The 15,359-nt window shown below is 47.1% G+C and overlaps 1 protein-coding gene across 15 annotated transcripts in view; it reads right to left on the reverse strand.

The window, feature by feature from the left end:
• The window catches only part of BCAS1 (brain enriched myelin associated protein 1), a 91,164-nt gene that overhangs the window by 11,630 nt on the left and 64,175 nt on the right, over positions 1 to 15,359 (reverse strand). For 7 of the 15 annotated variants that reach the window (XM_079127970.1, XM_079127961.1, XM_079127966.1 and 4 more), the window contains 2 exons: positions 9,926 to 10,099; positions 3,328 to 3,393 (listed from right to left, as the gene is read on the reverse strand). The exons of 4 other annotated variants lie outside the window; for them this stretch is intronic. In XM_079127970.1, coding sequence (XP_078984096.1) covers positions 3,328 to 3,393; positions 9,926 to 10,099 — 240 coding nt within the window. The remainder of the gene's footprint in view (positions 1 to 3,327; positions 3,394 to 9,925; positions 10,100 to 15,359) is intronic. 4 more of the 15 variants (XM_079127974.1, XM_079127971.1, XM_079127969.1 and 1 more) reach the window with 2 other exon arrangements.

Raw genomic sequence — 15,359 nt, forward strand, 5'->3', positions numbered from 1 at the left:
TGGCCGGGCTGCAGCTGGTGCCGAGACGCAGATGTCTGTGCAGCAGGGACGGCCCAGGGCAGGCCTGGCCTCAGAATGACACAGCACGCCCACTCGGTGCTCCTCAGAGGTCAGAAGCCAGTGGCCCTGTTCCAAGCTCTTAGTCGTTTCTGTTGGGCTGAAGAGAATCAAGATCTAGGAAGGGCTAAGGCTCTGGTTCGGGGTCAGAGGGACCTGGTGTGGATATCGCTCCATCGCATCCTTGCTGTGACCTGGGTTACATGGTCCCACCTCTCAGTGTCCTCGTCCGTATGAAAATTAAAAGAAAAGGCACCTTGAGGAGTGGCGAGGATCTGACTAGCCATGGGTGGAAGGCCCGTGTGGCCCAGCGTCTAGCCCAGGTGAAATGCCAGGACACAGATGACCAGCGAGTCACCTTTGTCTGTCCTGGAGCAAGGAGGTTCCAGGACAGGGAACTGACAGCTTTACAACCAGCAGAGTCCCAGCCCAGCGGGGACAAGTGGGTCACACTGGCTTAGCATCCCCAGTGGTTACTCTGTTTTAAAAATTCATTTAATTTTATTTTTACAGACTGCATTTTGATCCTTTGTACACAAATGGGGTACAACTTTTCGTGTCTATGGTTGTACACGATGTAGATTCGTGTAGATGTACCATTTGTGTAAGGGCTACTCTTTTAAAAGGCCGTGTGGCTCTTGAGTGCCTTGTACAGAGGGAACACCCGTAAATAACTGTCGAGCGTGACATGACAGAGGTCGCTCATGCCTTTCTCGCCTCTGCCCTGTCCCTTGCCCTTCTGCTCACCCTGCTCAGCCACAAGACCTCCTTTCCTCTCAGAACAGGGCTTTGCATTTCCTCCAACTTCTGCCCTGTCTGCTGCCAGGGTTTCCTGCCAAGTCTCAGCTCTGAGGGCATCTCCTGGGGGACGCGGCCTGGTCCCCTCTCCTGGAGCACAGCATTGCTTTTTCACACTCACAGGGACTCGGGGCCTTCGTTCACTTGATACTGCCTGTATCTGGGGAATGGATGCCTGGGGACTCATTCCAGTGCTGGGACAGAGTTGGTCTCCAACACAATGTGTTGAATGAGTGGCTAGCAACTCACCCTCCAAATGCTTCCAAAGGATGGACCGTCCCAGGTCACCGTGGGGCAGGAGGTGGGAAGCACAAGGACCAAGAGGGAGCTTTAAGAGCTGAGGTCCCTCCTCCACATGACTGCCCCTTCCCTGCCAGGTCCTTTGCAATGACCTGGGAACTAACTTCTGAAGACTGTAATAGACCGTCTCCTTGTCTATGCGGTCAGCTAAGAATCAACACCGTGCGAGGATTGCTTTGTCATCAAATGAAGAGATCGAAACCTTTGCTTGGGTTTTGACTCTGTCTCCAAATGTACACGCATTTTCTCAATTGAGCTGTCTGGTCCAACCTTTCCTGGAACCTCCTGGACCCCAGCAGTGCTGGTAGGAAGTCAGGGGACAATGCTCAGGAGATTCTGACTCTGGAGGCCCAACTAGCCAGGAGGGTCTGGGCTTCCACCCCTGAAAGCATCAACGAAGGGTTTTACAACCTTAAAGGGGAGAATCACAAAGGAGCAGAGAAACAACTGCTTCCACCCCTCAAAACTAAACAAGCCTTTGTTAGCTCCCAGTGAGCAAGCATCTGTCTAGTCTGGATTCAAGGTCCCAAAGACAGAGTTCTCAGAGGGACTCTCGAGACCCTTTACAGGTGAGCCTGAGCGGATTTCCATGGACTGCATTCCATTTCTGTGTTTGGTTTGGTTTGGGGCCGGGGGTGGAAGCCATGCTCTGAAGCAGGCCCAGCACAAGCTCACCACTGAGCAACACTCCCAGCCCCCATCACAGTTTTAGAACCACCAGAAAAATTGGCCTAGTGGTTTCATGGAAGATTCCAGATCAAGTTTTTTTTTTTTTTCTTTTGGAATAAGGTAAGTATCATGTTTCCGATGTGTGAACTTGGAAGTTTGGGTTCTAAGACTATCGGTTCGTGGGAGGGTGGGGGTGTGTGGAGAGGTACATGAAAAAAGAAAAAGAAAAACAAGTGTGAAATATATGAAAAAAACCCCCGATTATTACGGAAATAGAAATACTAAAAGTGCTCTCAGCGGCGGGAGGGCCGGTCCCCCCGAGCAGCACAAGGGTGAGAAAACAGCAACCGCTGCGGCCTGAATGTGCGCCCGGGTTCCAGTGCCGAAGCCCCAACTCCAGTGTGACTGTGTTTGGACTAAGGAAGTCGTTCAGGTTAAGCGAGGTCACGGGCTGGGGCTCTGATTCTCAAGGATGAGCTGGAGACACCCGCGGGCTCTCCCTCCCTGCCCGGCCCTCTCCTCTTTCTGCAGCGTGAGGGAGGGCAGGGCACCGGGGCAGCCACCCGCAAGCCAGGAAAGGCGCCCTCCCCAGGGACCGAGCCCGCCGGCACTTGGCCTGGGCCTTTCCCGTCTCCTCCAGAGCTGTCGCCTGAGCCCCCAGCCTCTGGCCACGGCAGCTGTTCCTGGCGCCGTTCTCAGGGCTGGGTGAGCGCTGACTCCTCTGAGTGCGACGCCCTGTGGGGTCTGCTTTATCGAGCTCCGTTGTGGATGAGGAGATTCGGATACGGGGAGATCTGGTAACTGGCCAAAAGCCACTCTGCTAAAAAATGTCTGTGCCCGGATTGGAACCCGGGCAGTCTGCGTCTACACCTCAGGCTCTCAAGCATTTCGTTACCTAGCTAAAATTAATACGAGAGTATTGGTGACATTTTTTCAGAGGTATATTTTTAAGTTAAAAGGAGGGTGCCGGTTGTAAAATAGGATGCTGTGCATGATCCCATTTTTTTAAAGGAACACCCGAGATTGTAAAAATGTCACAGCTGTTTCTTTAGAACAGAGAAACGATGGAAACGAACTCCGTGACCCCATGTCTCTCACTCCCACGACGTGCCAAGCACCCTGCCACGTGATGGGAAACAGAAGCGAATGCTTCGCAGATGTTCCATGAGCGGCACGAAGGGGCAGGAGGGACAGGCGGCCGGCAGACCCACGGAGCACTGCAATTTGTGACTGGAGGGTGAGGCAGAGACACAGAGCGTGATGACTGGCGGGCTCAAAAGGCTCTTTGAAGAGGTGACACTTCTGCTGATTTGAAGGACCGGAAGGGATTTCCGTGTGCAGAGGGCCCGGGGTGGGTCTGCAGAGCCCAGCCCGGCTCCTGGCGCACAGGGGGCGCCTCATTGGCAGCTGGTGCGCGAGTTACTGTGAACTGCGCTGAGCGAGGCCGGGCAGAAGAGCAGGCACCACTAACCCACCACCAAAACCAAGTTCAAGGTCACTTACTTGGCAGCCGGAGTCTTTCCCACTTATTTCTTCTGCGCGCGGGCTGCCTTCATCCCCCTTCACTGACTAAAATAACAAACAGACAAGGGCCTTTCAGCTCCCGCTTTCAACACCGCAAACGTGGGGATCGCGAGCGAGTTCTGAAATGATGACCTCTGCCCTTCATTATTGAGATTCGGATCAAGACAAATGGAAGGCCAACGGGAAACCTGCGAGCTTGGGACACATGGGTTTCCATATGTGCAACCAGGGTCTGATGGGATCCGAGCTGTCAGCCTCCAAAGAGAACAAGAGAAGCTCTCAAACCTGGGTCAAGTCATTCTGAGGCAAGTAAACCATACCAGTGCCAGAACCAGGAGGTGGTTGAACGTGTTGCAAGAAGGAATCCCCGAAGGAGCAACCCAACCAACCATGCAGCCTTCACTGGCAGCACTGGGGTGGCGGGGTAACTAAAATAGAGATTCGAGTTAGCCTGAGCGTTCGCTTTCCACCCTGTAGTGGCCCCTACAGCCAGTGGTGCCCATGACAGGGCTGGCCGGGGCCGAGTCCACAGCCCTGGTTCCTTAAACCCCAAGCTCTGAGCTAATTTTTCTAGAAGCATGGCTCCAGCACCTGCAGCATCAGCCTCACCTGGAGCTGTTCAGAAGTGCGAACTCTTGCGACCACTCCAGATGTACTGAATCAGAAACTCGGGGTCTAGGGCTCAACCATCTCACCAGCACCTCTTTGGTGCTGAATAATGCGGTAATTGGAGCATAGCACTTTAAGCTAATTGGCCACAACTGAATTCAGACCAATCCTTGGGTCTGGAATTTTAACCGTGCAGTTAGTAATGCCCTATTATGGATGCTAGATCAATCTGAAAAGGAATCATTCAGTTCTCACCAACAACACTGACTCAGGTCTTGTCCCTGAATATCTGGTCAGTGCTTAACACCTCCTCCAGTTGGCGAGGGAGGGCAGGGACTGGGGCCAGGAAAACCTCCGATTGTACTCTTGTCACCCTGGCTGTGCTCTTAGTGGACAGCAGGAATCCAAAATATACGCAAAAAGAAGAGTTGGAAACGTGGCAGACACTCAGATGCACCTGGACTGAGTAGCATCATGGCCTCCCCTGAGCTGACACGCGATCTTCACAGCTAATGGCAGGATTACCTACGGAGGCTAACTTTTACCAGGTTCTAAGTACCAGGCATGGTGCTAAACGAGAGAACACCTTGCATCGTTCATTCATCACATCAGAACCTTGAGAGGAGCGATGATTTCCATCCCTCAATTTCTAGGCTAAATAAATAAATAAATAAATAAAGGAACCTCAGAGACACCTGGGGCCATGGAACTAGCAGGGTCGAGACTGGGTTCACGCTCCATACTCGAAATCCCTCCCCTGTCACCGCGCGCCAGCAGGCACCGCTCAATCGACCATGGTAATGAGCATCTGCTGTGAAGTTGGTCACGCTAGCTTCAGCCACGCGATCAGGGCTTGGACGAGAGGGAGCTGGTAAGCCTCACCGAAGGGCACCTGTGGGACCAGCCCCTGTCCAAGGTCAACAGCACTCTTCTTGGGGCCGCTCTCCAGTTCAGAAGACAAGACCAGGACCGTCAACGGTGTGACAGTGAATGCGATCCTGTGTCTGTACCCAGAGCAACCCTGACAGAGCCGGGCGCAGGGCAGAAGCCTGACACGCCTCTGATTGTCGAGGGATGGAAGAAGTGGTGTCTGCCAGCTCCCCACGCTTTCCCTGGGGACCGCACTGTGGGATTCCCGAGGAGGTTTTCATCCCGAAAGCAAATAAGAATCATTCTGTCCTCCACATAAAATTTGGATGCGTGGACAGGGGAAGCGCTTTCCCGCTCTGGGTCTCCCCGGTGTTCCACCAGGCCCCGCCCTGCTGGAGAAGGTTTGGAAGAAGAAACGGCCTCTGCTGGGTGTGGCCCTCAGCCTTCCGCACACACGAGGGTTGGCCGGTGGGGACTTTGCCGCCTCCCGGAGTCCGGCTGCATCCTTAGGGTGTGCTGCCTGCACGGACACATTCCTGGGTGTCCTCGGAACACGCCTGCATGTCCACGTCAGGTGGCCTCTGGGGAAAAAACCCCCCAAATGTACTCATAGTTTTTCAAGCAAAAAACTGAATGGATGTCAGGAGGCAGGCACGGCCCTCCCCCCTCCTCTTGAAAATAAAGCTCTCTTTGCCCCCAAAGAGGGAGGGATTTTGAACTTCCCATCAGTTGTTTCAGTTTGGTATTCGTTAGGTCCTGCATTGGTTTAAGGATTCAATCTGCTCTCTTCCTCTCCCTCTCTGATGGTTCTTGGATGAGAGTTTGTCTTGAATCTAAATCATGCGAGGTTGGCAGCAATGAAAACAGACCTTCAGGCTGTCGGGAAGATCATGGCAAAGTTTAGCCTCTTTATGAGAAAAATAGGAGAGGCTGCCTCCAGCACTTCAGTGGTCCCTCTCTGTTGCCCGTTTGGAGGCACAGAAACCTCCGTGTGGGCAAACCGACCGATGGCGGCGTTGTGACTCAGGGTCTTATTTAGTGCATCTGAAGTCATCTATGGCTGTCATATTAACAGTCCCCAGTCCCCCACCCTCCCTCTTCACCGCTCCTTCCTCACTCTTGGCAGAGCCTCTTTCAAAGGCAACTCAGGGTAACAAGGTTGGGCTCAGCCACTGGAGGGGCCAGAAACACACAGGCTTATTTTTTCCAGCTGTCAAAAATAGCACAGTTACCGTTTAAAGAGACTAAAAGTCCTTCGGAGACCATTTAGCACTTTGAAGAACAGTTTGAAGGCTATTAAATTAATTTCCAAAATTTTCCAGTGTGACACTGAGCAACTTTCTTTCAGGGTTGTTTTGTCCCTGAGAATCCACAGGGAAGTGTCTCAGGGCACTTGGCCTGCAGTTTCGAGAGGGAATCTAGCTGTGGCATCCAAGTCCTGCATATTAATGAAGTCACTTTTTATTTCTTTCACTGTGTCCTGCATTCGGATAGCTTGATAATGCCGAGGAATATCTGAACCATTTCCCATACACAGAGTTAGATATTAAAAATTCTAGCAGAAACATTTGGAAAGGGATGGAAATGTATTTTGATGACAATTTAGTTCAACCAGAGCTGAAGTTTAGAAGAAGAAAAATTGGGATGAAATTTTAATGTACGATGAGAATATCAGCAATGCTCTTTACTAGATCAACCTCATTACCACAAATCCAAAGAACAAATCCAATTTCCAGGGTCCACAAGGGTTATGCGTCCGACCTCCATGCTTTATCAAGATGTTCTCATGAAAGGCAATTGGAATATTCAGCCCAGTGAGGTAGATTTCCTTTTCGTGACAGACACACGGAGGAAACCTGTGTCTAAGCCTTCCTCCCTCACCTTCCTGCCCTTGTTGGTAAGAGCAGTAACACAGGAAAACGATCTCTCCTCAGAAAACACCATGGACGGACACACAAAAGAAACCTCATGTACTGCGGAAGGCTGGGGGCACCCGAGAAACGGCGAGCTAAGCTGAACCCTGTCATGCCCGGCGCTCACGGAGGCCGGTAGAGCCCCAGCACAGCGCCGCCTTGTGGTGGGCATCGGCGGGACAGGGGCGGTTGTTAGAGTTGTCAGCTGCGCTAGTAACCTAGGAGTGCCCAGCCACGGTAGTGGCCCTGAGAGGGTTGGAGTTGGTGGAAACAGGAATTGTCCAATAGTCGCTTCTTTCAGAAACCTGTTCTTAAAGAGCAATCAGTACTAACATTTTAATACTCAGGAAAATCTGAGAGCAAAACCTTGACCAGAAGACTTCTGCTTTTTTTGAATCATAGTTACCATGGCAAACCATCTTTTCCCTCCAGAGAGTAAATTTCAGTGGCCCTCAGCTTATTAGATGGCATGTAATCAATGAAGAGCTCTGATTCCTCGACTCTTTCCTCATTAGGGCCTTTGCTTGGCCCACTATCAAAGCTCATGGTCTTTCTCTGAGCCTGAGAATGTTAGATTTTCATATAAAACTAATGGTCCAAAGAAAGTGCCAAGAGGCAGATTAAATGAAATAATGTATGTGAAAATAGTTTGGAGGAGGAAGGCACTTTTCGAGTGCAGGGTGTTATTATATTGACAAATTATAAATCCAAAATCTATCCATTTCTGTCTACCACCTTTGGTTTCAAATCTGCCTACCTGGTTTGTGGATACATGAATACCAAACTCGGCCCACTCATTTTATAAAAATACACTAGTGCTTCAGATATTCAATTTCTTGACATACAGCTGAATTAATATGTATAAGAATCTTTTTCTATTTAGGGCATGACAGGTGTCTTAGATGTTCCTTGCAATTATTTTGAAATCCTGTAGGAGCTGATAGGATTTTTGCAAAGTGGTACATCTACATGCATTGAATGCAATGTTAGGACTTCTATTACTGTTTTCATTTACTTGAAATACAGTTATTTGGAAAATGATATTCTATTTTTTATTTTCATGAGAGGTTAATTTCTGGAAAGAAAATGGCCTCTTTAGAAATGAATTGGGCAATGCCTTTATTTTGAAAAAAAAAAAAAAACTCAACTGAGAGACAATTTGCCATGGGATACTAAAATGTGCTCTCTGAAAGAAACAGGTTAGGAAGTGAAAAATCAATGATCTGATGAATGGAGATATCGAACACAAAACAGAGGTTTTGCCATTGGATTTTCTTTTCTATTAAATCTTTTTAAAAATCCATATGTTGCTAAGAATATGTAAAATTAGTTTGGAAACTTCACTTACGTGGCTCAAAATATTCTCCTGGAATCCTTAATCGTAGGCCAGATACTGTCTTTATTTCAAACCTTTCCTAAAGCAGGAACGTTTTTCTTTTTTCCTCCTCTGCATAAACCCAAAGACTTTAAATCAATTTGGAAGCCATGAATGTATTGCCAGAAAGCCAGCTTCCAGGAATCTCCCTGATGGGAATATTAATATGTGTATAAAAGTGCATGTCTGAGGATCTTAGGAAGCAGCTGAGATCCTGTGTGTGCTGTGCTCAGAGCAAGCTCACTGATTGGGACGATGGAGTTAAAAATGTCTATTTTCTTCACGAGGCTTTATTCCCCTGAGGCCAGACACCACGCCTATCTATGCTCTCCCTCATGTCCCTAGTGCCTGGAAGAGTGTGGTCACCCAAAGATTCTTTGTTGAATGTCTTCCATGCATTTGATTAGTCACAATGGCAATACGATTTTCTAATGAAAACAAAACAGAAAAAAGACAATAATTAGGATGTCTGGGATTCTAGGGGAAGTTCCAACAATCCAAACGTATGCTGCTTTTCCCCCTGTAACTCCCAGCTGTACCCAGAAAAGGAAGGTTTATCACCCTCAATATTATGATGCGCTGCTCGAAGATCTCATTTGACATGCAGAGGAGTTGCCAGAGACAGACTCAATGTTCTTTTCTTTCTTGGTATCATGTGAAAATTGGTTTAGGAATCTCAGATCTTGATCTCCATTTTTAGTGCCAAGTTACAGAGTAAATGATCAGCAATATCGATGGGGATTCAGCAATACTCATGGGCTGTCTACTCTGTATGCTGATTTTTTTTTTTTTTTTTTCCTCCAGGAGAATCCAGTAGGAAAATAAAATGATTCCTGCCAACAATTTCTAACAGAATTATTTCTAATATGCCTCAACTCCCACTGACAAGAGTTTTATTTTGTTTTTATTTTTTGTGGACTGAAATGAATTCTTTTAACAGGCTGATCTTGTGAAATTAGAGAATTGCTTTCTCAAAGGATTAAACTTCCAAATACTCCCCCAAATAAAGGCACACTGTAATGAAATTCTCACTTTTCATTAAAAGAGAATTAAGTCAATGACCTTTTACATGAGTTTTTGATTTTTTTTTTTTTTTTTTTGTTGTTGTTGTTCAACTGATTTGGGTTTTGTTTCATTATATTATTTAAGTTCCTGGCTCTTTAGAGATTGAAAGTACATGATTCTTCACAGGCACCAAAGATATCTGTCTACATTCTTTCCACTGTATACAAAGAAAAAAAAGTAGGGCAAATTTACCAACTAATCTATAAATATTCACTATGACCATGTCATGATATCATTTCCATATTTGAATCCTCCATGTCAGCTTTGTCTAAATTTGAGGCACCCACATGTCACCTTCAGAATCCTTGACCCCTTCATGTATGACTTGGACTATTTAGTATTTAATACTTATATATGCCTCGTGTTCTTTATGTAAATAAATGCACTTTCAAAGGAAACTCCATGTTATTACTATACTGAGCATAGCAGCATCATTTGCCACCAACAGAAGGAAACATGAAAATGTAAATAAAAATCAAAAGCAAGCCATAAAGTTAACTTTTAGGGGGACGCTGTCGTGTGTTAAAGGATCCAAAGCCAGCTCACTCTTTATCAAAAAAGGAATCGGCCAGCATTAAAGAACGTTAGCAATCCACCAAGGCTCTCTCTGCGACTGAACCGGAGGGCAGCGGGTGAAATTGCATCCACATCACCTGCCATTGTGTCTCCTGCCAGCGGGCACTGCCCTGTGTTGTGGGAAGCGGCGCTAGGCATTTCACAGCAGTATGGGAAGAAAGTGGCTTACCATTTGTCTGAACAGTGCCCTTAGGGAGGCCCTCCGCGGCTTGCTTTCTTCTCTTCTGAGCTTTACTTCCGTGGGTTCAGGCTTAGCCTCTTCTTCTTCACTGAGATCCACTGTTTGTACGGCTGATTCTACTTTCTCAAACTTTGTAATTTCTACTGGTGACTCACACACCACCTGGATATTTTGCCAGGTATTAAGAAAGTGAAGAAAACAAAACAAACAGAAAATACATTCGCCCAAAACATGTTTTATAAGGGGGCCCTGGCTGTCCCTGTCCACGTGGGAGCTACAGGTTTGAACCTCTGACCATTTGTACCCAGGCACAGCTTCCTGCTGTCTAAAGTGCTTTCTGAATCGCTAACGGACTGATGTGGAAGTGGCAGGTTCCCTTCCCGGAATCTACAGGGCATAGAGGGGTCCCTCTGGGGACTCTCTTCCATTCCACTGAGGCCACCTCTTTGGTCTGCCACAGTGGTAAATCACACCTGGCCTGTGCAGAAATCAGGAATCGTCACTTCCTCAAGTTCCACCTGAGAGGCGGTGTCTGTGACACCTGCCATTCCCCAGGCTTTGTCCCTTGCTACTGTGGGGGAAACTGTCCTTGCAGGAAGGTGTCGGAGCCACTTGACTTACTGGACTCAATGTCCTCCTTAACTTATTTCCCAGTCTCTAGTCATTGGCATTGGTACTTGACTGAAGTTTGTGCTTTCAGAAGAAAAACGAACTTGACAAGAGAGCTGCGGCTATGTTGGTGACGGCCCCTGTGCAGTATAGGTGACCACCTGCTGGGGAGAAGGGTGGCCAGCAGTGGGCTCACGTGGACACCCGCGGACCAGCACACTGGCCCCAACTTTGTTCTTTTGCATAGCCACATGCCATTTCTGTGGCCTCAGTCACTTCTGGGCAGCCTCTACCTCTGGAGTGGCCCCTGGGGCAGGACAGGTTTGACTGGCCAGGGGACAGTTTCACTTTCCTGTGTTTTCCCAGGCAGGCCTGGCAAAGGCCCACCAACTCAGCCCCGTGCTGTCTTGCGTGGCCCCTGAGCTGAGGGTGGCTTTTACATGTCCAAAGGGTTGTAAACAACTTTTAAAAGATGAAACTATGGGATGCAGACCAAAAATGGACCACAAATCCTAAAATATTGACTCTCTGGCTCCTTTCATCCCAGGTTTTCCATCCTCTGTCTCCAAAAAAAGCACTGCAGAGCCAGGAGCCTCTCTGTGTTTGTCCCTGCGGAGCCAGACACCAGCCTCCTCAGAGTCCTGTTCTCAGCGTCCGGGTGGGAGAAGCGGATCGCGTTGTCTCCAAAAATACTGAATGCTATGGACAAACCACCTCTGCTTCCTTCACGTAGTATACACTCCTGGTTTGCAAATAAGCCAGATTTTCCAAATAGAGAACTTTAATCTTCATACAATCAACAGAGGCAGAGAGCTGTCCATCAACAAGTCAGCATGCAGAGCACCCTGGGATTTGGCAACGAAATCACAGTGGTCTACCTGTTCCTCACGTTTCCTAAAAGATTGACATGATTTGTGGTATTATCCCTTTGTTAAGCAATGTCTAAGCTCAGGTGTTGTAACTCAAAAGGCCTCAGTAGGCGAGGCAGGGGCGTCCACGTGCATGGATCAGGTACGGGGACAGTGCCAAGGGCTGCGGTGAGCAAAGCCAGGCTCTGCATCTGAAGACATGAAGAGATAAAAGCACTGGACACGCTCGGGGCAGGCTGCCCACCTGGCTGCTGATTTCTGACCCCAGCCTGGCTTTAGGGAGCCAGGATGAGAATGGAGCCCATTGCGAGTCTGAACGTGGACATGGTTTCTGCATTTAGGCCTGTTCCATCCAATTGCATTTCTGGAAAATGAGCATCAGTCACAAGATCCCATGGGCTGAGTCTGGAATGCAGCTGTCCCACAACGTGGTCAGAGAGCACAGGCACTGGGCAACCTGCCGGCCTGTCTTTACCCCTTAGCAGGCCACATCGAAGGTCAGGGTTTCATTTTCTGTTCTGGGTGGGCATAGTGTACCCATTGGAAAGCCGTTCTGAGGATTAAGTCGGGCAATGCATGTCAGGTCGTAATTAATATGGGGGTTCTGATTTGTTCACACCTGTTTACTCCATGAGCAAGAATTATCTGGAATCGCCATTACCACATGTTCATTATTTAGGGATGATTATTTTAATAACTACTTCTCACTGTGCCTGGCATTGAGAAAGGTATTTTCTGTACATAACCTCAGGAAATAGTCATAGAAACAGCTCAGGAAAGATAACGACCCCACTTTAGAGATGAAGAACGTGAATGAATGGATGACTTGGCTGAAGCCACAGTACAGAGAAGAAGACATTTCAAGGAGGAGGGTGCTTTCTATCAGTAACTGACTATCTACTAGTGGACCAATTGATAAGGACATGCAAGAAGTTTGAAAGCAGGTCATTCTGGGACTGGTCCAGCAGCTCTGTATTTCTCTAAGGACTGAGGATCGTCCGATCCTCTGGCTCCACCATTCTCAGCATGCTACATTTTTGGCCTATTATTTGCTACCTCATGGTCATAAAATAGCTGTTATAGCTCCAACATCAATGTCCTGAGATGGAAGAGGGACCCCATAAGAGATGTGCTCGAAATGAACTTTGGAATTCAGATGCTTTGGTGCAGGGTGCACAAATCTCATTGGTCATACCTAGGTCACTCCCTTATCCCTAGACTAATTATTGGAGAAGAGATGGGATTGGTGACTAAGACCAATGAAGGGTGAGAGGGTGGAAGAGTGGAGTAGCCCTGAATAGGTAATGAGCAGCTTGACCTGCTGAGCCTGCGTTCTAAACTATTTGACCTTCCTTTGAAACAGCATGTTCCTTTTTTTGTGTGTAAGGGCCTGCAGGGAAAGTCACTTCTGTAATGAAATGACAGATTGTATGACAGTAACTTTGTAAACCAACCTTGTTCCAACGCTAGTGGTTCCCTCACGGGGTCTTTCCAAATGCTGAGCGGTGTCAGCTCATAAATCCTAGGCCACAAGTCCATTCTCCAAAACACAACCGTTTCAGTAGGCAAAACAAATGGGGCTTCTAGAAACTTCCATTAGCTTTGAAGTCAGGCCAGGAAGTTGGCTTTCAGTAGCTGAGGAAAATCCACTGACATCCGGTGTGGAAACCCAGAACAATTTGGACTAAGTAAGAATCCAATTTGCATATACAGACATAAGAATTCAATTTTTACTTGGATAGTTTTCTGACTTCCTTTCAGGCTAGAGCTTTGGAAAAAGTCATTCCCTATTTAGAATATATGACTGCATCTGTACATTTTAGTTTTGGGTTTGATAGATATAATTAAAATCATGTGCTATATTTTACTTTTTTGTGCTATAGTTTAGAATTGAATCCCCCTTGCTTAACTTCAATAGGGAAGAGGTATACATTGTATAGAAATGGCCAGTATGTTTAACACATAAAATATACCTTTTGGAAAAGGGTGTTACTTATTACCTCAAATTTTATACCGTTCTTATTTTTTTGAAATCTTGTTTGTATGGTTTTTACTAGAGCTGTGAGATTTGGGAACTAATTTATAGCAAAACAGATATCCTCCACTTAAAACTTCAATAGCCACATAATAATATTGGAATTTAAGGTTTTTATTTTATATTCTTTTTTATTGGATTTATAATGTGATTATTTGGTTACAAAGACTTAGAGATTTTCTTTCTTGCCCAGTAAATCTTTTTTCCTCATCAGTTTATAGCAGCCAGTTTTGCTTTGGGGGAGTGATCCTCCCTGAGGTCAGATTATGTGATTGGGCTGAAGTCAACTGAAAAAGTCTCAGCCAACCAAGCTGGTCTAGCTCTGAGCACATTGGTTTAGGGGTGGCAGCACGGCGGGGGTGGTGGTGGTGGTGGTGCAGAGAATAATTTTCCCAATGATTCACTCCACCTTCCTGTGAAAGAACCACACACCTGTGCCCCTTGCCAGGTGACTCACTTCAGTGAAAGGAACATGAGTAAGATGTTTGCCACACCTGACCAGAGGCTTTAGGAGACTCGGCCATGGCGCTATTCTCTCCAGGCAGGTCCTTGATGAGGGGCTGCTTATTCACGCTAGATCTCAGCAGAAAGAGGCCACGTGAAGTAGCTGTGGCAAACTTACAGTTGACTTGTAGCATCAGTGAAAAAACAAAAAGAGAGAGAGAAATCTTAGCTGTTGAAAGCCACTAAAATAGGGGGTTTGGTTGTTACTGCTGCAAAACCTGGCAAAAGCTGACCAACAGAGCACATGAACACATTTGAGCCAATGAAGGAGAACAATTCCAGGACACATGGGCTTGGTCCCGGATAGATCTCTCCTTCACTCCGAGCTGGGTGCTGTGATGTTGGAACGCTGAGAAGGCACCCAGGCCAGGAAGGCTGGGCCAGGGGAGAGCCCAGAGTGGAGCTTTACTTGAAACCAATTCTACTTTCTAGCGATGAGGGCCAGTGAATTCTGAATTCCTTTCTTTTTCATCCAGGTTGTGCTTGGGTTTCATCAGTGACTAAAAGTTCTCTTAGTTAGAGGGAAATGGAGCAAGTGCCTGTTGCCTTGGGAAGGAAGTTGCTTTTCTTAGTTAGAACGTTAACTCAGTCAATAAACAGCCCAAACCTTTCCAGATCACCATGGAGAGATTTGATAATTTCTACAATCAAGATAGATAATATTTCTGATAGGACAAGAATCACATTCTAAGAAAAATAGTGAACTTCCATCTGCGTCTAGACTTCATTTTCTTCTCATAAAACTTTGGGGAATATTGAAATCACCGAACTTGTTTTTGGTCAGAAATGAGAGGGGCTTTCTGTTTGATGGATTGGTTTTGGAAAGTTGGGTGTAGAGAAATTTGAAACAATAAACTCAATTCTATTAGACCCAGAAGAAGCCAGGAGTGAGCGTCCCCTTGTGATGTGGTCAGTCGCATCAGACTGCTCTGTGGCCAAGGGTTCCAGGGCCACATGGTGTTTTGACGGATGCCACCTCTCCCATTTGGGAAGTGGAAATTAACGTATTCCTTTAGACATACCCCTTCTCTTCACGGGGACTCCCAGGCAGCTCAGAAACATGTCATTTCACTCAGAAGTTTAAACCTGATGACTGGGAAGCACTCGAATTCAGCCTTCCAGCCTGGTCACTGTGATTATGTCAGGGGCACCCAGCTTTTCCCACAAAGGTCCTGCCACTCACGTGGTCTCTGCGGACCCAGCTCTGCTGTCCTAACAGCAAAGCAGCCACAGCGACATGGGAAGGAGTGAGTGTGACCGTGTCCTAATAAAACTTTATCAGCACACACTGAGATTGGAATTGTATATAGATTCCCATGTCATGAAATGCTATTCTTTCCATTTTTTCCAACCATTCAAAGATGTAAAGACCATTCTTGGCTCATAGGCTGTTCAAAAGCAGGTA

This window comes from Sciurus vulgaris (assembly GCF_902686455.1).
Source record: "Sciurus vulgaris genome assembly, chromosome: 2".
NCBI lineage: Eukaryota > Metazoa > Chordata > Mammalia > Rodentia > Sciuridae > Sciurus > Sciurus vulgaris.